Consider the following 20,614-nt stretch of genomic DNA (forward strand, 5'->3'; position numbering starts at 1 on the left):
TAACAGTAAATCATACTTTGAAAGGAATGGAGAAGATACAATATAAATTAAAGAGAAATTATTTTCAGAGTCAAGTTAAAGTATCTTCTTTTAAGCAGGGGCTGTTTGTCTTTTTAAAACTTTGAAGCACTTTAAAAGTCAATGTGATTCTTTATTAAAATATCTTTTCTAACAACCACAACATACTCCTAGGTTGCCTTTTTATGAAAAGTTGGCTAGATTATTCAGAAAGTGTGGGAGCTTCTAATTTGGATGAAGAAAACAAACCCAGCAGGCTAGTCTGTATTTTAATACTGTAATTTTATTAGTTTTTACTCATAATTTTCTAACAGAAAAGTCTATTTTAAAGGTGTCCTATTCTGGCAGAAGAATTGGGTACTAGCATGCTTTATTTTGTAAAGATTTATTTGAGAGTAACAAATCTTATGATAATAGTGGTATTTAATCTAATATGGAACAGAGCATTGGAAAGCTTCCAGAGATACAGATCTTTTGTAGTTTTCTTAAACAAAACCCTTGTTTTCTCCTATCTGGCATATTATTTCAAACTGAATCTAGCATCGGCCTTTCATTTTGTTTATTCACAAGTGAGACAGGCTAGCAGTGTTCTTGGAGCCCCTCTGCTTTCTAACCTAAGTACATGAGAACTTACTCACAGAATGTCCATAAGAGACTAGGGGAACATCCACATAGGAGACGGGGAGGGTGAGGGGGATGTTGGCCTGGAAACCGGGAAACGGAATAACATTTGAAATGTAAATAAGAAATACCCAATTTAATAAAGATGGGGGGTAAAAAAGAGAGACAAAGTGGTAGTGCGTAAGATGGCATTGGCCAAATGGATTTTTGTGGATCATTGGAAATGATCCTAATTAGTATATTGCTCTGTATTTACAAAGCAAGAAGTGGGAGCCATATTATTATCTTCATTTGGAAGTGTTTTTGAAGGCTTTATACTTAGATTCATTTTTGGAGTAATTTTTATTAATTCTTGGTTTTGAATTTCTTCTCTGACCAGCACTTTCTTTTGGCTTGTTTTCTGATGTAGCAAGTGCCTCTTGTGCTTTTCCAGAATTCTAATTATTACAAGTTCTTATATTTATGCATGCTGCACTAGGTGCGATGTACTTTAATAGAAAATATAATTTGAAATTATCCTCGAGGTTAAGAATTAAATCAGACTTTTGTGTAAGCTTGCAGTAAACTACTTTGAATTTACATGCCTATTCTTCCTGGTGTATTTTGCTCCAGGGTCTTGTATTTGCTTTCTTTTTATGTACACTACCACTGGACCAACTATTATCATGGAAAATATTACTAACATACTTTCCTCGCTGGTCAGCTTTAGCTTATAGACTCATATAATTGAAAGCCTGCTCTATTTCAGAGTATACTTACAAGCCAAACAATCCAAGCATTAAATTATCTTTATTTACAGTTATGATTTCAAAACAAACCTTCACAGCTTCCTAGTAATTGATTATTCTAAGATTCTATAAAAAGAACAGATTAAGTCTCCAAAATAAACGTAATAAAAACTCACAGGGGAATCTTTGGATCTGCCGGTTGAGTTGAATAGTCATCTCTTTTGTTTTCACATGAAATGTGAACATATTTTACACTTGACCTAGACAACATTGCTCTCATAGTTTATACTTGACCTAGACAATTTGGTAAGACCTTTATCACTCAAGGAAGGCTTTCAGTTCTCTGGTTGTTTGATGTAGTGTGTGGTGATTATCTTACTACAATATTTCTTTGTTAAAAAAAAGAAAAATAAAAATTTCCAGCACATTTTCTATGGAAGCCTTTGTATGTGTTTATATATATATATATATATATATATATATATATATATATATATATATATATATATATATATATATATAATGAAAATCAAACATTTTTCTCTTCATGCCAAACATAGTTGTTGTTGAATGCTTTTTAGGTATTAGGCTAAACCAGAGTTCTCTCCAAGTATATTATTTACTTCTGAATTTGGGGTTCATACCTTCCTTTATGTAAGTCCTTTCTGTGTCAGGAGAGAAGTGGAAGAAACCTTTGATTATATTCCAATTAAACAGAAACCACAAGTCCAAACAGGTTTTTAGAGCATTTTCTTTTTGGGTAAGGAAGATATAAAAATTTCCCAGATAATGAATAGATCAGATATGAAGTATAAAAAACATTAACCTTTCCAAAAATTCTAGCCTGTCCAATGAAGCAAAGGTATGTTTTTATTTTTTGTACAGACCGCTCATGCTCACTTTTCCCTCCTGTTTGCCTGTCTGATTTACAAGTATATTAGCCTCAGTAAGAATTAGTCTGGATACCATGACATCTTCCTGAATTTATTCTTTTAAAAACGTTTATATGACGCTGATTCATTCTATTTTCTCTATAAAACACTAGCATAATCCTGCTGTTAAGTTAGTAAAATAGTTTAATACATGACAAAATAGTTTAATACATGACATTTTAAGAACTGCTCAAATGATGTAACCCCATTGGAACTGAAATTATTGGCTGTAAATGTACTAAGAAAACAGTTTCCATTCAGCTCAAAGATACTAGTCAATGTCATAGATACGTGTAAGCTATTTTTAGTTTTAAATCACATAGTACTAAGATAACCTTGGAACTCTAATATACGAACATTTATAAGTTAAGAGGGTGTAATGCTATGTAGACTCCCTCCCCATACCTTTTGTGTTAATGAAACTTCCTAAGGAAGTTTTTATTTGATCTTTATTGGTAAATTTATTAAGTAAAGCAGAAATCATCTCTCAAATCTTGATTTAAAATACCTGATGCTGTCTTATATTCAGGAGCACCTACTTGTACATTATCCATAGACTTGGAATAAAGTCATTCTAAGCCAAGTATATAAGTTAAGTGTGTGGTGGGGTCTATTTCTCCATTAATGGGTGGTATCTATGACTAATCACATTTTCTGCCTTATAGGCCTGCCTCGTCCCCCCAGCTTTCACACGATGATACTCATTCACGCATTGAGCATTATGCTAGCAGGTATGAGACTAGTTGAATGCCAGGCAAATATTGGTTGAAATAACTAACCAAGGAACCTAACCTATAATAATTTTAAACAAATATTTTCTTTCTTCCTCAATCTTTTCTGATCTCTACTAATCAACTTGCCCTCTAACGTGCATGCCATTCTACTGCATGGAGGTGTTCAACACCAACAACAGCATGGATCCAGACCAATCTTACTTGACCCTGGCCTTTCAACGTTTCTGGTAGCTTTGTTGCATTTTGTATTCTGAACACATTTGCTAAATTGCCTTACAAGTCCTCTAACCTCCTTAGAAACCTACTAGAGTACATATATTAATCTGTGGAGAAAGAATACTGTGTTACGTAAACAATATATCACTCACTGGCCTTTTATTTCTGTTTCTTTTACATGATGTACTTTAAGAAGATAACAACTTTCTTAACTCTTGGACCTTTCTGTACCACCTTCTTAATATTTTAGAGAACTTTTATACTTAAACACTGAACTAATTATATCTTGTGCTGGTTCAATAAGTCTATTCAACTTTTCCTGATTGTCAAAAGACTTTATGATTAAATTGGTGGCAGAACACATAGAAGACTTACTGTGAATCCATCCTTTAGCAACATCCTGATTACTGGACATGCTCATCAATTGTGGCAAGCATCACCTAGCTATATACGACTATCATTAGTGAAAAGGCATTGTGTTAAAAGACAAGGGGTAGTGTAAGGTGTGGTTTTGCTCTTAGGGAAGATTTTCTTTTAAAAATAAAGACCTGTTCTCAGTGAAAGGAAGATTGATCTGTTGGGGCGAAAATCCCAAACAAAACACCAACAAAATACACCTTCCCATAGTTTTTACATTAGACATACAGAGCTACTAAATAGCCACTTCGACTGGTTAAGAAAACACACACATCCTTTAATTTGAAGGATTTCTTTCTCCTCTTGCCATGAGTTATTCTTTAGTTTTCAGGAATGTTCACTTAGGTCTTGAATAGATTCTAAGAAATCACAGAAGTTTTAATGAGCTTTTACGTTTTTTATCAGGCTAGCAGAAATGGAAAACAGCAATGGATCTTATCTAAATGATAGCATCTCTCCTAATGAGAGCATGTAAGTATCGCATCTCTTTTTACAAAATCTTCATGACGATGAATTGCTTTGAAGGATGTAGAGGTAGGATAGTATAGAATATAGGAATTAGCATCATATTCATTTGATCTCTCAAAGAGTCATTCATTGACTTCTTTCCTTAATTCTTAAAAACCTGGCACAGAATGAGCTCACATAAATACAAGCAACAATCTAGAGTACCAAAAAAAAAAAAGATTTTGCCTTATTTACATTTATTTAATGTCATATGATTACAAATTACTAACTCCAAATCACTTTGGCCACACTAGAAAAAAGAATAAGGTGATATTTGAAAGTAATAACTAAATAGGACTTCCTCTATTCATGGGAAGTGGAAATAAGATCTCCATATGTAATTGCTGTACCCATACACTGTTAGGTTGGCATTTTCCTTCATTGGATTGTGGTTTAGCATCATTATAGAAAGGCAGTGTTGTAAAGAGTTTGCAGGTGAGGAAAGACAAATGCAGGTCTCAGTTTGTCAGTAGGGTGATAAGCCAGCTGGGTTAGACTGTAGGAAGGAGATGTGTTATTGTTACAAATGGCCAAGAACCTCCTTGGCACTCAAACAGAGGCATCATCAACAGGCATGGGTAGTGCTCATAGTACAAAACACAGAGGAACTTTACCATAATCCAGGTAGATGACATTAGGGAGGGAGAGAAGTGAGCTTATGGAAGAAATAGAGGGTCCACTCACTGAACAAGTAATGTGGAGAATAGCAACTAAGCTAAAGTTCAGTGATGCTTTCAGTTTGATAAGCTGTGGTAAGAGAATGGTTTAACATCTTACTGTGGAGAATAGGTACATGAAAGCATGCTAAAGATCCTGTGTTGTTTGTATGGGAACCTAGAGTCTTATCTCCAGTTAGAAAAGGACCTTCCTAAGGATTAAGCCAGAGGAAATTGTATAAAAGTAGGATTTCTATATAATTGTTGAATACCATGTAACCTAGACCATAGAGGAGATCAAGGTAATGAGAGAGAAATCAACACTCAGACATTTACTTCAGACAACTCTCCTTTTTCCGACTAAAGCTGGGGTGCCATTATGTAATCTTCCCACAGGAACTGTGTAGCTAAAGAACCACGTCAATCTAAAGGCGTCAATGATCTGCTTCTTTGGCTCCCTCATTTTGATATTTGATGCTCTTAACTTTCACATGGGTTCAGACTGTATCCATATGACAGCCTCTGGCAGTCACGGACTGCCAAAGAGAATAGGAAGACAAACTTGATCACTGTTAAATATGGGAAGTGCTAGCAATAAAATTTCAGAATTTGAGGAGGGGAATAATACATTAGCTATGCAATAAAGTCATGATTATTTTATTTCACAACAAAATTCAGCTTTAGCTCATTCTGAGGACATGCAATCCATTTTCACTCTATTGTTTGGCAAAATACCATTATTTAGACCCAGTTTGGATGGGTCAGCTGATTTCATTTAAATGCTTTTAATGGCAATAATAATGGTAATATTCACTATTATCATTATTTTTGTGATGATAAGGATTTATCTTAGGGTCTTGATGCATGCTAGGCAAGTACTCACCCACTGAGATATATCCCTGCCCTCCAATAATTAGTTAATTCATTGTATCTCCACTACTTATCTGACTTCATGAACCAAACATGGATGCTTTATGGACATTCTCCTAAGGACTTGATATTTTAAAACAGAATTAGGTGGGTATGGCATGCTAGTAATGAAGGCGCATGCCTGAACTCTCAGTACTCAGGACGCTGAGACAGAAGGACTGTGAGTTTGAGGCCAGCCTGGTCCATACAGAAATTCCCCCTTGAAAAATAAAATTAAATGGATATGCCAAAGGGAGTAGACGAGCATCATCTTAATGAAATGTAAGCAGAAACAAAGCACTTTACTCTCCCTTCAAGAAGAAAATGAAGTTTCTAGAACTTGGCGCTACAGTGGAGTTCTCAAAAACTTTGAGTACGTCAATCTGAAAGTAATTCCTCCTGAGGGTTTTTTAGAAAGTTCACACATTCCACAAGACTGCTGCTGCTTCTCAGTATATGCCCAGCTCCAATTAATGCTTTAGGTTTAGTGAGGAATGAGTTGTTCTTGTCCTCTTTTAATCAGTCATCTTAATTTCTCCACACACGCCCCCCCTTTACTTTTTGTGTTTCTATCTAAACAATAATTAAAACAACCATTTATCCACAGGTTAATTATTGTTATCATCCACCTCGGAGACTTAAAGTTAAAATTAGCTGGCTGAAGCAGCACTTTCCGTTTCCTGCCTTCCGCTTAAGATAATATTTACTATTTTAAGAACTACGTGTCCCTCCTTCCTGCCCAATCAGTATCAGTAGCATGGCTAATGAACAGATTGTCTTGACAGGCTATCATTCATTTATCTGTGTAAATAGGCCAGTGAGTTTCATGTAGATTTTTGAAAATGAAGCACTTTAAATTGTCAGTAGAATAGTAGACCACAACCTCCATAGTTACCTAATTGTCTTTAGACTAGGGCAACAAAAGGTCTGACTAATCGTTGAGAGCAAAGAAATGTTTCCATTTTCAAATACACACCTGAGTCCCTGACCCAAGTACAAAATAAGGGGGGGTGGAAAAATCAAAACCTTTGATTTTATTTTCCAGAGATGATGAACATTTGTTAATCCAGCATTACTGCCAAAGTTTGAACCAGGACTCCCCCCTGAGCCAGCCTCGTAGTCCTGCCCAGATCTTGATTTCCTTAGAGAGTGAGGAAAGAGGGGAGCTAGAGAGAATCCTAGCAGATCTTGAGGAAGAAAACAGGTGAGTTGTCTTTGTAGCTTTGTCCTCGGTACACAGAGTGCACACGGAGAAAAGCGCCAGGGCTCCTCACTCCCTCATGTGATGTCTAACTGTTTGCTAAAATAATCTCTTCAGCTCCTTTTACAGATTCACTTGGGTTTTTTTTTTTTTTTTTTTTGGTATGAAGAATAAAATGAGTGCCATATAGCATGGTTAAGAACTCCTTATTTTAGTTGTAAAGGGATTAATGTTAATGGGGTTATTGGGTCTGTTGCATGTGTTCCATAGGTTTTGATGTGTACGTATTGGAGAATAGAATTTAAGAAAAAAAGCAAGTAACTTAATTAATGATTATGTAAGTTTTACATGTGTTTGGTCATATTACCAGAAACATTTAAGGAAATAGATTCATTGTCTTGGTATTACTTAGGAATAGTATTTCCGCTTATTTCTCATCATCAACTATAGACATTGCTGCTTTTGTTCATCTTCATAGCAGATTAGGTAGGCCATTCCATGTGTTAGACTCCACCTGTAAAAGGAAATTCAATATGAAAACATCAGAAATTGTTAAATAGGAAAAGCCAAGAGAATATTCATGATAACTATAGACCAGATAAATTCTAATGACCTGAAATATTGTATGGTGTCAGGATAATACAAACCACTGGCCTTTTTCTTTTTGTATTACATTTTCTGTATCACAGACAGGTACCTTGGTTAAGGGAATTTTTCACATAATCACCTGTAATCACTATGTGGCATTCTAAAGACTAGGCAAGTCTTTAAAGACCTGACTGCTCAAATATGTAGCTAAGTACTCTCATCACTTTTGGTTAGCCCAGGGCAGCAAGACATCTTAATCTAGACAACACACACCGTGTTTGAGAACCAGTGTGCTGAGGGAGAATGTCACCTCAGCATGAAATAGCAGGCTGCCATTCATCTAGTCCTTTCTACTGTCACTACTAGCCTTTCAGCTCTTAATACCCCTGACCTTTGGCTATAACTCTTTATCACGTTGGTTTCCTGTTAGTTCCTTGCCCTTTTTCCCAATAAATTCTCTACACTGATTAGTTCCAGAGCCACAGCATTCTTTCTTTATTGGATTTCTGTATCTTGATAGAACACCCAGCTTCTAAGCAAGGCATTGAAACTTTCCACTGTTTTCTCTTTAACTTGCTTTGCCAACTTCACCCTTCTTCTGTGGTGACCATGCAGTTGTAGCCAGGGTTTTATTTTGTGTGCACTTACTTCCTGGGTCATGTTTAAGCTTGCTCTTAGCCTATATCACTTGAGTCTTTGCTGAGAGAACTCCACTTTGCCCTTTTACTGTATGTAACACTTTCAAATGCATTGTGGCCATTCCATGATAAACACCATGTTCCTATAGTTCTACCTACCACAGTAATACCATTTCACTACTCACAGCGTGTTTGGTGAAGCGTATATGCTGTGAGTGTATATATATAAATATAGCAAGGAGATTACATGACCACCTGCACAGATGTAGTATTATATATCTGGGGAGAGAAGATTAATGGTAATTAGAATTATTTTCTAAGCTATATTTATAGAAGTAGAAATCAAAACCATAATACCTCTTTTATTTCATTGGTAACCGTCACTAATAATAATAAGTAATAACATTTAATAGCCATTCATATTAAATATTTATCAAAGTCAAATGGGAAGAAAATAGTGTCGTTTTCCTTATAAATATAATTTCATGTTGCTGAGGTGTAAGTACATTTTTTAGTATATAATAATTATTATTGTTTAATATGCCTTTTAACTCATTGGTCAGGACCCATATCTTGTTGATGGGTTGCTCATGCTCCCTCCTTGCCATGGTAACCAGGTCAATGAGTGTGGGGAAAGAATACTGATAATGCTCCTTTGTGTATCATTTTATGATTTTTTCAGGGCACTGTTTCTGGTACTGGGGACTGAATTCATGACCTCATGTATTCTAAGAACCTACTCTACCACTGAGAAACACTACCATTTTGAAAGTACTTTAATATATTTTAGATCATTTAATCTTTCAAAAAACTGTACAAAGAAGTACACATCTCCTTTCTTTAGATGAGAAAGCACAGGCTGAAAGAGGTTCGAATAGCTTGCCCCAGATTTCACAGCCAGCAGTGGTAGAGATAAATTCATACCAGGTTTATTTTTTCACACTTAAAATAGCCAACTCTACCTTGGATCAGAGAATAAAGAGTCATTCTATGCAAATGTCATCTACATAGAGACAGGGTTTATTCCCCAGAATATGCCTTACCTTGAGAGAATGTTTGCAAAGAACACCACTTTACCCTGAAATATATCCAGGCTTGTCACTGAAAATGGGATGGTTTGTTCTCTGAAAGAAAGATTATATAGCAGGGCTCCTTAGTGCTCCAAAATGAGACCTCTGCCATTATGTGAGTGTTTCTGGAGGTTATCTTGAAAAGGTCACAATAAGCCTTTTCTTCTACTACTTAGTTCTATTTTCACCTCCTCCTGAAATCCTGAAGAAATGTCTCTCCAGAGCCCCCTCCTGGGGACAGCCTGCCCCTGCCTCATTTTCTCTGTTCTGTCCTCTGCTGTCTTTGAGTTTTTATGACAGAGATTCAAGGCTATTCAGCTTCGATGACCTTTGAATTGGGTGTTGCTTTAAAAGCCTTTAATTTGTCATTTACTTCCCTAAGAAAGCCTGGGAAATCACTGAGATGCCTTTTCTCTGTGCCTGCCAGCTTGGATATTTACCAAGATAGAAGTAGGCTACAAAAATGGCAAATATGAGCCAAATTTAAGGAAAAATGGGGAAGGATGTTTAAAATTAAGATTGTACTAAATGCTTTGGATGCAGACTTTTAATATATCTGAATATCTGTATATGTTTAATGTACATCTATGGATATTTTATGTCCTCATTCTACAAAGTTGAATTATACAAAAATGCAGTTAGCCAAGAAGAGCTGTTTGGAGACTATATATATATTATTGAATTATATTAATTATTCTTTATCACAACGTCCCTGATCCCAATGCCCTGGGAAAACACAAGGTGACTATTGTAGACATGTCTCAGGGATATCTTATCTAAGCCATTAGACTTCCTTTTCTCTCATTCATTATACGTAGCATTCAAAAATATTTGTTGAATAAATGAATGAATGAAAGAATTAAACTGGAGGTGAATCTATCTTAGTTTTTAAATGCATGTGTTTTTTAAATAAATATTTCACAAGCCTAATACCATATTTGAAAGTGTTTAATTGAGCTTTTACTATTTTTAATTTCTGTTAGCTTTTAAAAGTACTTTCCCCTGCCTTGACAGGCATTGCTACTGAATTGCAGGCTCTGAGTGTCCCTTTAACCAGTACCCTCTGATTCTTAGCTTTTCCATAAAGATAATAATAAAGCTAAATCAGTCTCTGGAGTTTTCTGATAGTAACATTAGCCAGCTTAACAGATCATTTATAAGTTTTGTGTTCATTTCTCTGTCATGTCTATCACTCATTACCACAGATAATTGAGGCTCGTCTTTCCTTGGCAGAGGCCAGCTAAATTTTCCGAGTTTGTTACATCTTGTGTCCTTAGCACTATAAACTCAACACTCATAGTTTATCTTTTTTCTTCTGTACATTATAGCCAGTAGTCTTCTGATTTCAATCTATTCTTGGAAAATTCTAGCATGTTTTCTAAATTAACTGTTACAGTCTTTTCCCTGAGATCCAAAGTATGATCTCAGCAATGAAAGAGTAACCTTTATCAGAGACAAGGATTCCTTGACCATCTACTATCAGCATGGTAAATTGGAACGATTGTTCCTGTGTCTAAAATCCAGGTAACTATGAATCTGATAGACTGTGAAGTTAAAAGGCAACTACAATTGTTTCCCATTCTGTGTCAGTGAAGATTCAGCACATTTGTAGTACCTACTCAGTACCTTCGCATGCCTTGATTCTTGGGCAAGCAGGCCTTTACAACTTTGATTTGGTATTCTTTTGTTTCATTTCAGTCTTCTAAGATTCACACAGGATCATAGTACAGTTCAAGAAATTTTAGATTGGTTACTTTATACCACTGGAATGAACTAGCTGGAAATCATTGTCTTGTTCATATACCTTATAAGAAGCCTAATGTCTTGAAGTCTTGTCTTTATGCTATAAATCTTCATAGGCTCAGGCACCTTTAGTCTCTGTTGTTGTTTTGATCTATATGTGAGTCCAAGGGCTAGGAGTGGGCAGCCAGGATTGAATGAACCAAAGGACAAGGAACAGTGACAGAATGTATTTGTAAAAGCTACCTTGTGACCAGGTATGGTGGCATATATCTTTAGTTCCAATACATAGGAGACAGAGGCAGGTAGAGGTCTGTGAGTTCTAGGCCAATCAATTTCTATACAGTGAAAACCAATCTCAAAAGAAGGCCAAAGAAGGGAGGTAATGAGGAGGTCTAGTGGGCAAGACCCCTGGGAGCAAGAGTAGTATTACATGAGTTTAGGCTTCCTTCCCTACTATAGTGTACTAGTTGCTTTCTGCCAACCTGACACAAACATAGATGCATGTAGAAAGAGGGAATCTTAAAGAAGAAAATGTCTCCAAAGGATTGGCCTATAGCAAAGTCTCTGATATACTATCCCGATTGGGAGGTTCCAGCTCACTGTGGGTGGTACCACACCCCATTGCTGGTTGTGCTAGGTGCTTTAAGAAAGCAGGATGAGTAAGACATGGAAAACAAGCCATTAAGTAGCATTCCTCCACAGCCTGTGTTTTAGTTCCTGACTCTAGGTTCCTGCCCTGTTTAAATTCCTGTCCTGATTTCCTTACATAATGGACTATGATATGAAAGTATAAACAAAATAAACCCTCTTTTCCCTAAGTTGCTTTTGGTCATGGAATGTAGTCACAGCAATAGCATCGTAAGACAAATATGGGACCATTCCAGAGTGTCAGCTAGGATTGTGGTCCTTAGATTTGCATTTAGGTCCACGTTTTTTTGTGTACATGAGGTTTACATGTATGCATCGAGGTTCCCAGAGCTTTGTTGTGAGTGATTTCAAAAGAACAGGAGGAACTAGGAAAGTACATTTCTAGGCTATATAGGAGCTCATGCAAGATATGATTAAGGTCTTAAGTAGGTAGTACAAATGGGGAGACAGACACAATTTCAGTAATATCTGAGGGGATAGGCAGAGCTAATATTTCATGGGATGGGTAGAACTGTCAACACAGATTAACAATTGACTTGGTGGTTCAACAGCCCTGGGTAATAAGAAAGATTGGATTCCCAAGTCTGGCAGGTGCACAGGCAAAAGTTTTTTTTTTCATCTGGGATTGACAGTCAAGGATATCCCATACTTGAATTCTTAGAAGGTCGTTCAGGAGCCATGGAGTTAGAAAATAGCAAATGGAGTATAGCACCACTGAGTGTTGATGCTGGCGCCATTGTCTTGTATAAATGCCAGCAGTCTATAAGAAAGAGAACTGCTGTTGAAGTTCCTTTCCTCCTACTTCTTGTACATAGCATTCAATAAAAAAGAAAAACTTTGTTAAAATATGTAAAATAATTCCAACTACAAATATATTTGTAAATATTTGCATATTTAAAACTCGTCTTAAGAGGACACAAGTGAATAAGGTTAAAAGAAACAAAACAGTAATAATAATAATTCATAATAATAAAGATAGGTTTTACATATGCAAATATTTACAAATACATTTGTGGTTAGAATTATTTTACATTTTGCTATATATTGCAGAGTCTGTTCTTTTTTGGAAAATCATTTTTTATTATTATTATAAGTAGTATTTTTTTTTACTTTACATCCTGCTCCCTGACCCCTTCCAGGTCACCCCCTTCTATAATTCTTTCCCCCTACCCCTTCCCCTTCTCCTCTGAGTTGGTGGGGTTCCCTCTGGGTATTTCTCCACCCTGGAATATCAAGTCTCTTCAGGGCTAGGCAAATCCTCTCCCACTGAGGCCAAAAAATGGAGCCCAGCTAGAGGAACATATCCCCCATATAAGGCAACAGCTTTCGGGATAGCCCCCATTACAGTTGTTTAAGACCCACATGAAGACCAAGCTGCACTTCTACTGCATATGTGCAGGAGGCCTAGGTCCAGCCCTTGTACACTCTTTGGTTGGCGGTTCAGACTATGAGAGCCCACAAGCGTCCTGGTTAGTTGGCTCTGTGAATCTTCCTGTGGAATTCCTATCTCCTTTGGAGCCCTCCATTCTTTCCCCAACTCTTCCATAAGAGTCCCCAGGCTCCATCCACTGTTGGGTTGTGGATATCTGCATTTGCCTAGTTCCTTTTTTATATGTTGGGGAAAATGTGCCAGCAGATGAGAAGAGGACTTGGGAATGAGAGCATTTTCACAGAAGAGGTAGTAGAGAGAAGATGTTAAAGGGCAACAGGGTACAGGAAGAGGCCTGCCCTTGTATGGGACAAAGACCACCCTTGTGTTCTTTCTTAAATGTGCTAGATCAAGAATTTAGGGTAAAGAAAGAAGTTGAGAGAATCATGTCCAGTTGACACCACTGAAAACTAGAGACTGATTCTTAACATTTGTTCAAGTTAGCATTGTATATGAGAAGGTTAATGAAAGTAGGTATTTATGTTGCTTGGCAACATAGGCCACAAAACAGAGGACGACAGGACCTTTTTTGGTTAAAGGAGCTAGTTTAACACCGTAAATCAAACATCCATGACCTTTTATGGTTAAGGATGATGAAGAGCTGAAGTCCAAACACTGTATCTCAAAAGCTGTTTTAGAATTGGATCAACCATCACAGCTTTATTTAGGCAGAGAGAAGATGTTCATGAATCAGAGGTGGAATCCTCAAGAATCAGAGGCTCAATTCTAACTCACACTACCATAACTAATATTCTTTAGTTTATTTCAAGTTCATCAAAATCAGAGGGGACTGATTTAGGCCATCTATTTCATAGAAATGGATGAATAACCAAGAATTAACATTTAGTTTTCTTCCTCCTGATTATCTCTCTCTTTTTTTTTTATTAACTTGAGTATTTCTTATATACATTTCAAGTGTTATTCCCTTTCCCAGTTTCCGGGCAAACATCCCCCTAAGCCCTCCCCCTCCCCTTCTTTATGGGTGTTCCCCTCCCCACCCCCCCATTGCCGCCCTCCCCCCAACAGTCTAGTTCACTGGGGGTTCAGTCTTAGCAGGACCCAGGGCTTCCCCTTCCACTGGTGCTCTTACTAGGATATTCATTGCTACCTATGGGGTCAGAGTCCAGGGTCAGTCCATGTATAGTCTTTAGGTAGTGGCTTAGTCCCTGGAAGCTCTGGTTGCTTGGCATTGTTGTACATATGGGGTCTCGAGCCCCTTCAAGCTCTTCCAGTTCTTTCTCTGATTCCTTCAACGGGGGTCCTGTTCTCAGTTCAGTGGTTTGCTGCTGGCATTCGCCTCTGTATTTGCTGTATTCTGGCTGTGTCTCTCAGGAGAGATCTACATCCGGCTCCTGTCGGCCTGCACTTCTTTGCTTCATCCATCTTGTCTATTTGGTTGGCTGTATATGCATGGGCCACATGCGGGGCAGACTCTGAATGGGTGTTCCTTCAGTCTCTGTTTTAATCTTTGCCTCTCTTCCCTGCCAAGGGTATTCTTGTTCCCCTTTTAAAGAAGGAGTGAAGCATTCACATTTTGATCATCCATCTTGAGTTTCATTTGTTCTAGGCATCTAGGGTAATTCAAGCATTTGGGCTAATAGCCACTTATCAATGAGTGCATACCATGTATGTCTTTCTGATTATCTCTTTTTACATTGCAATTTGTAGTGAGTGTATTCCAGTTGCCGTAACGTGTGAAAATGCGGACTGCGTGTTCTTTAAGACTAAAGTTGTCAGGACATTCCATGAACTTCAGTCTAAGAGTCTGACGTCATTGAAATCAGAATATCAATCAAACGGTTTTCTGATGCACTTAGAATCTTGGTGTAGGAGATTGGAAAGTCACAGAAACTCTTTTTCTATACAGAATAAGTGAAGTAACCCATATCTTACAGCTACAGCTTCTATCTCTAAAACAGGCTGGATAAAAGCTCACGTTCTTACAATCCTATTTCTTTTGTTAGATTTTTCTGTTATGACCCCAACCCACCCATTCGGCTTGTGGGCTTCATTACTGGATCATCCAGCGACAATAGACTAGATTATGATCCTGACTTTCTTCAGTTACTTTATAGTCTGAAGCATATAATTTCATTTAATTCCAAAGCTACTACCTGAATACTTAATGTGAGACTTCAAAGATGAATAAGGCCTCTTTCTGACCAATTGAAGCTCAACACTTAATAAAATAATGTTGAAGTATGAACAATTAAAATCTAGAGTTATAGGTGCTCTGGATGAGCAACTAGGTCGATGACGAATTTTGTCTGAGAGACAAATATAAGGACAATGACAGCAGTTTCTTAGGCTAAAAGAAGGAAAGGATGAATTTCCCTGAGAGAACTACATATCATGCATTGTGTAGAATGAGAATAAGTATAGTGGAATGCAAGGTAGCAGCTACTTTATAAAGGACTTTATAAGTCATATTAAAGAGTTTGACTTTTGTTTTATATGCAGATGAGCAGTGAAGACATGTTTTGTGTTGTTTTGGGTTTTTTTTTCCTTTTGATGGAACAAGGGAAAAAAAAACTAAAATAGTTACAAGCAGAGAGCTCCAGCCAGAGACTGGTAAGACTCTAGTGAAACAGTGCAGCGGACAGCCTGTCTTTGAGTGAGAGCTGTGAGGAAGGGACCACAGAGTTGAAAGATCACCTAACAAATGAAGCCAGGGATGAAAATACAAGGGAGAACTGATGGTGCCGAGTTTTTAAATTAGGAAACTGGTAGATGATGATGTGCAAACAAAAAATAACAAGGCACAGAAGAAAAACTTTGGTTTGCAAAGGGGCAGGAGATAGGAAAAAATGTATCTAGTCTAATAAATTCAAGGACATTTTTATAAATTTTCTAAAAGGGAGTATTTTTATTAATGATTTTATTTATTTACATTTCAAATGTTATCTCCCTTCCTGGTCTCCCCTCGTGAACCCCTCACCCCATGCCCCTCCCATTTGCCTCTAAGAGAGTGTTCCCCCAGGAGGAAGAGGGGGCAAGGGGAGTACTTTGAAGTCACAGCAATCATATTCCTGTGTGATGAATGGGCACACTGGGAATGGCCTTGTTTGAACTTCAGGTTGCCTTGGAACCTCCCTGTATCTGGAGAGTAAGAAACATTTTTACAATGTCTTAATATTAGATGAAGGAAGTATGGGAAGCATTGTAATTTTCCTGGATTTTGATGACAGAAATGAATAGCTGTCCTTTGAGTGTTTGCTATAAAGGACCTGTTTAGCATTTATGTACTATTTTATTTAATCCTTACAACCCTATATCCAAAAGACTTGGTGTATGGACGGTAAAGACACTACCTATAGCTACCCTGTGGATTGATTCATCCTCTGGTTCTGAACTCTTAACCAGCATTAAACTAAATATAATTATTGGCCAGTGTAATCACCAGCATTTAATACAAAAGACCAAGCAGAACTCTGTGTGATTTTTGGTACCTGTGGGAAGACTGCCTTCAAAAATAAGACATGGGTGACAGTTGTCCAGGAATATAAGTTAGTACAACCCAAAATGTGTTGTACAGAATGTCTTTGAGAGACTTTAAAGTACTTTAAGGACAGATGAGCTTTCATATAAGGTATCATTGTTACATTAAATGATTGCTTGGAGACATTTAGGAGGGAAGCCATCTGATTAATGATGTTTAACCCAGCACTGTCCTCACTTAGTTGACCTCAAACCCAATTGTAATATTATACAGAACACATAGGAAGAAAAAAAATTCAAGTCTGTAATAAACCAACCAAAGACAGGGATAGTTAGCTTTCTATTATAAGTTTTAAAGTCTGGCCTTTGTCTTTTCTCAAGAGATCCAAAATACAGGGAGGGGTCTGACCATAAATCCTGGACATATGGTAATGCTGAGTCTATAAAATGCAAAGGAGCATGTGAGATTGTTCTTTGAGATCATTTCTTTAGAGAAAATTCTTTGCACCCATTTTGTGGACTGCTGTGAATCATCTGGGTTTTCCACTAACCGTGAACAAAAGATTCCACTAATACTTTGATACAATGAAGTTACTATTATAAAATACATAGTTGTTCACTGTTTGGCTTTTGAAAGTTTGAAAGTTGCCAAAGAAGGCAGAATAGTACATTTTTTAGAAAAATGTTTTATATACAATGGCCTCTTCTTGCTTCTCACACTTGCTAGGTCACAAGTTTAACATGTGTAGCCAACACAGAAGAAGACTTGTTTTCTGTCCCTTTACCTTATAACAGGAATGCAAATGTAGCTTTAAAGTACTTTGTAAATATGAATTTATAATATGTGTACTTATCATATGGAACTGTGCAATGCTACTTCAGGAAACACTAAAATTTTAAAGAAGAATGCTCAGTACACCCACCTTGTATGGCTTGTTGATGAGCATGTTCCAATCCATAGAGAGTCATAGAGTCATCTGAAAGAATGTTGAAAAAAAGGTCTGGAGTTTTAAGAGATAAGTCTTGAGTAAGGAGCTTAAGTGAGTTGTGGGGGAAGGTCACAATCATAGAGGACACAGAAAGGACTCCATCTAGAAAGAACGTGTATATAGATCAAACACCAAGGGCCTTATGGTGTGCTTCTTGAGAGGCTTCTGCAAATGGCTAACTTCTTCCATTCTGTATTTTTATCTTAATAATTAAAAGGTAACCTCTGTGTCTGCTACAAAGTACCACTCTTTACACTGTAATTATAGGTCCTAAGCAAATAAATTCATATACGTTCTTTTTCTATAATTTCCTAACAAATCAGAGGAATAGTTTTAAAAGTAAGTAACCTATGTATTTCTTTATTTACATTTTTTCTCCATCTTTATTAACTTGGGTAATTCTTATTTACATTTCAATTGTTATTCCCTTTCCCAGTTCCCCCTCCGGAAACTCTCTACCCCATTCCTCCCCCACTGCTTCTATGAGGGTGCTCCCTACCCAACTGACCATTCCCTCCCACCTCCCTGCCCTGGCATTCCCCTACACTGAGGCATCAAACCTTCACAGGACCAAGGGCATCTTCTCCCATTGATGCCCAACAAGGCCATCCTCTACTACATATGCACCTGGAGCCATGGGTTGCTTCATGTGTACTTTGTGTTGGTGGTTTAGTCCCTGGGAGCTCTGGGGTATCTGGCTGGTTGATATCATTGTTCTTCCTATAGGGATGAAAACCCCTTCATCTCCTTCAGTCCTTTCTCTAACTTCTCTATTGGGGACCCCATTCTCAGTCCAATAGTTGGCTATGAGCATCCACATCTGTATTGGCCAGGCTCACACAGCTATAATCAGGCTCCTGTCAGCATGCACTGCTTGGCATCCGTAATAGTTTCTGGGTTTGGTGACTGTATGTGGGATGGATCCCTAGGTGTGGCAGTCTCTGGATGGCCTTTCCTTCAGTCTCTGCTCCACACTTTGTCTAAGTATTTCCTCTTGTGAGTATTTTATTCCCCCTTCTAAGAAAGACTGAAGCATCCACATGATTCCTAGTCATTTTAAATTTTCCTAATGTTTATTACTGTGGCAGAAATAAACAATGCTCCACACACTCAAATAGGAGCTCTTGATAGGTATGAGATAGTGTTTCACCTTTCACTGTCTACTGAGTTCTAGGTGCATACATGTGTTATATAAATATGTGGAGGGAAAATACTTTTTGTAATTTGTACTGTGACAGAAAAAAAATTGCATCTTGTAGGTAAGACAAATTTTAGGTTGAAGGTTTTGTGGATAAATTGATGTCCTCCTCCTCTCCACTGGAAATCCCTGCTGGCTATTTCAGTTTCCATATACCCCACTGGTTGGAGTCTCAGCTAGGATTACCTCTATAAACTCCTCAGAGCCTCCCTTGTCCTAAGTTTCCAGCTAGTCCCACAAATGCTTCCCATTGATTTCTGTTCATACTTCCAGCCCTCTTCTGCCTTGCCTCTCCCCACACTTGATCCCCATCCCCATTCCCCTCCGAACCCACTCTCCTACCCATTTCCTCCCCCCACCTCCATCCACCTCCAATGAGTATTTTGTTTCCCAGTCTGAGTAAGATTCACACATCCTCCCTTTGGCCCTCCTTATTACTTTCTTTTGTTCTGTAAATGTATGTAGCATAACTATCCTGTACTTTATAGCTAATACCCACTTATAAGTGAATACATACCATGCATGTCTTTCTGGGTTTGAGTTACCTCTCTCAGGATAATATTTTCTAGTTCTATCCATTTGGCTGCAAATTTCATGATGTCTTCATTTTTAATACCTGAGTAACATTCTATTGTGTAAATGTACCACATTTTCTTTATTCAGTTTAGGGGCATCTAGATCATTTACAGTTTCTAGCTATTAAAAATAAAGTTGCTATGAACATAGTTGAGCAAGTGTCTTTGTGGGCTGTTCAAGCATCTTTTTACATATATGCCCAGGAGTGGTATAGCTGCGATTTCAGGTAAAAACTATTCCCACTTTTTAAAGAAACTGCCAGATTGATTTTGAGAGCAGTTAATACCAGTCTGCAGTCCCACCGACAATGGAAGAGTGTTCCCCTTGCTCCACATCCTCGCCATCATGAGCTCTTCTGATGGTGTAAGATAGAATAAGAATCTCAGAGTCGTTTTGATTTGCATTTCCCTGATGACTAAGGAGTTTGAACATTTCTTTAAGTGCTTCTAAATCATTCAAGAATTCTCTGTTTATCTCTGCACACCATTTTAATTGAGTAATCTGGTTTGTTTGTATCTAATTTTTGAGTTATTTAAATATTTTGGATTTTATTCCTCTGTCAGATGTAATGTTGAAGAACTTTTCCAATTCTGTACGCTGCCATTTTGTCCTTAGTCTTGCAAAAGCTTTTCAGTTTCATGAGCTCTCGTTTATTAATTATTGATCTTAGTGCCTGAGCAATTGGTGTTCTGTTCAGAAATTTGTCTTCTGTGCAAGTATGCTCAAGTATCTCTTCTATTAGATTCAGTGGTCTGGTTTTATGTTGAGCTCTTTGATCTCCTTGAACTTGAGTTTTATGCAGGATGATAAATACGGATCTCTTTGTGTTCTTCTACATGCAGACATCCAGTTAGACCAGAACCATTTGTTGGAGATGCTTTCTTTTTTCCCCCACTGTATGTCTTTGTCTTGTTTATCAAAAATCAAGTGTCTATAGGTATATGGGCTTATTTCTGGGTCTTCAATTCTATTTTATTGATTAACCTGCCTGTAATGCCAATACACTGTGGTTTTTATTGCCATTGCTCTGTACTATAGCTTGAAGTCAGGGCTAGTGATACCTCTAAAAGTTCTTTTATTTACCAGATTGTTTTACTCTCTTGGGTTTTTTATTTTTCCATTGAAGTTAATAATTGCTTTTTCACAATATGTAAAGGATTGTGTTGGAAATTTGGGTATTGCATTGAATTGGTAGATTGCTTTAGGCAAGATGGCCATTATTACTATATTAGTCGTACTGATCCATGAGCATGGGAGATCTTTTCATCTTCTGAGATCTTCAATTTCTTTCTTCAGAGACTTGAAGTTCTTGTCATACAGATCTTTCACTTGCTTGGTTGCCGTTACATCAAGATATT

General features: G+C 37.3%; 1 protein-coding gene across 20 annotated transcripts in view; it reads left to right on the forward strand.

The window, feature by feature from the left end:
• Dmd (dystrophin) overlaps window positions 1–20,614 on the forward strand; it is a 2,367,748-nt gene that overhangs the window by 2,307,910 nt on the left and 39,224 nt on the right. For 17 of the 20 annotated variants that reach the window (XM_063279795.1, XM_063279798.1, XM_063279797.1 and 14 more), the window contains 3 exons: window positions 2,965–3,030; window positions 4,072–4,137; window positions 6,784–6,942. The exons of the other annotated variants lie outside the window; for them this stretch is intronic. In XM_063279795.1, coding sequence (XP_063135865.1) covers window positions 2,965–3,030; window positions 4,072–4,137; window positions 6,784–6,942 — 291 coding nt within the window. The remainder of the gene's footprint in view (window positions 1–2,964; window positions 3,031–4,071; window positions 4,138–6,783; window positions 6,943–20,614) is intronic. 20 annotated transcript variants of the gene reach the window in all.

Source organism: Rattus norvegicus, chromosome X, assembly GCF_036323735.1.
Source record: "Rattus norvegicus strain BN/NHsdMcwi chromosome X, GRCr8, whole genome shotgun sequence".
Lineage (NCBI taxonomy): Eukaryota > Metazoa > Chordata > Mammalia > Rodentia > Muridae > Rattus > Rattus norvegicus.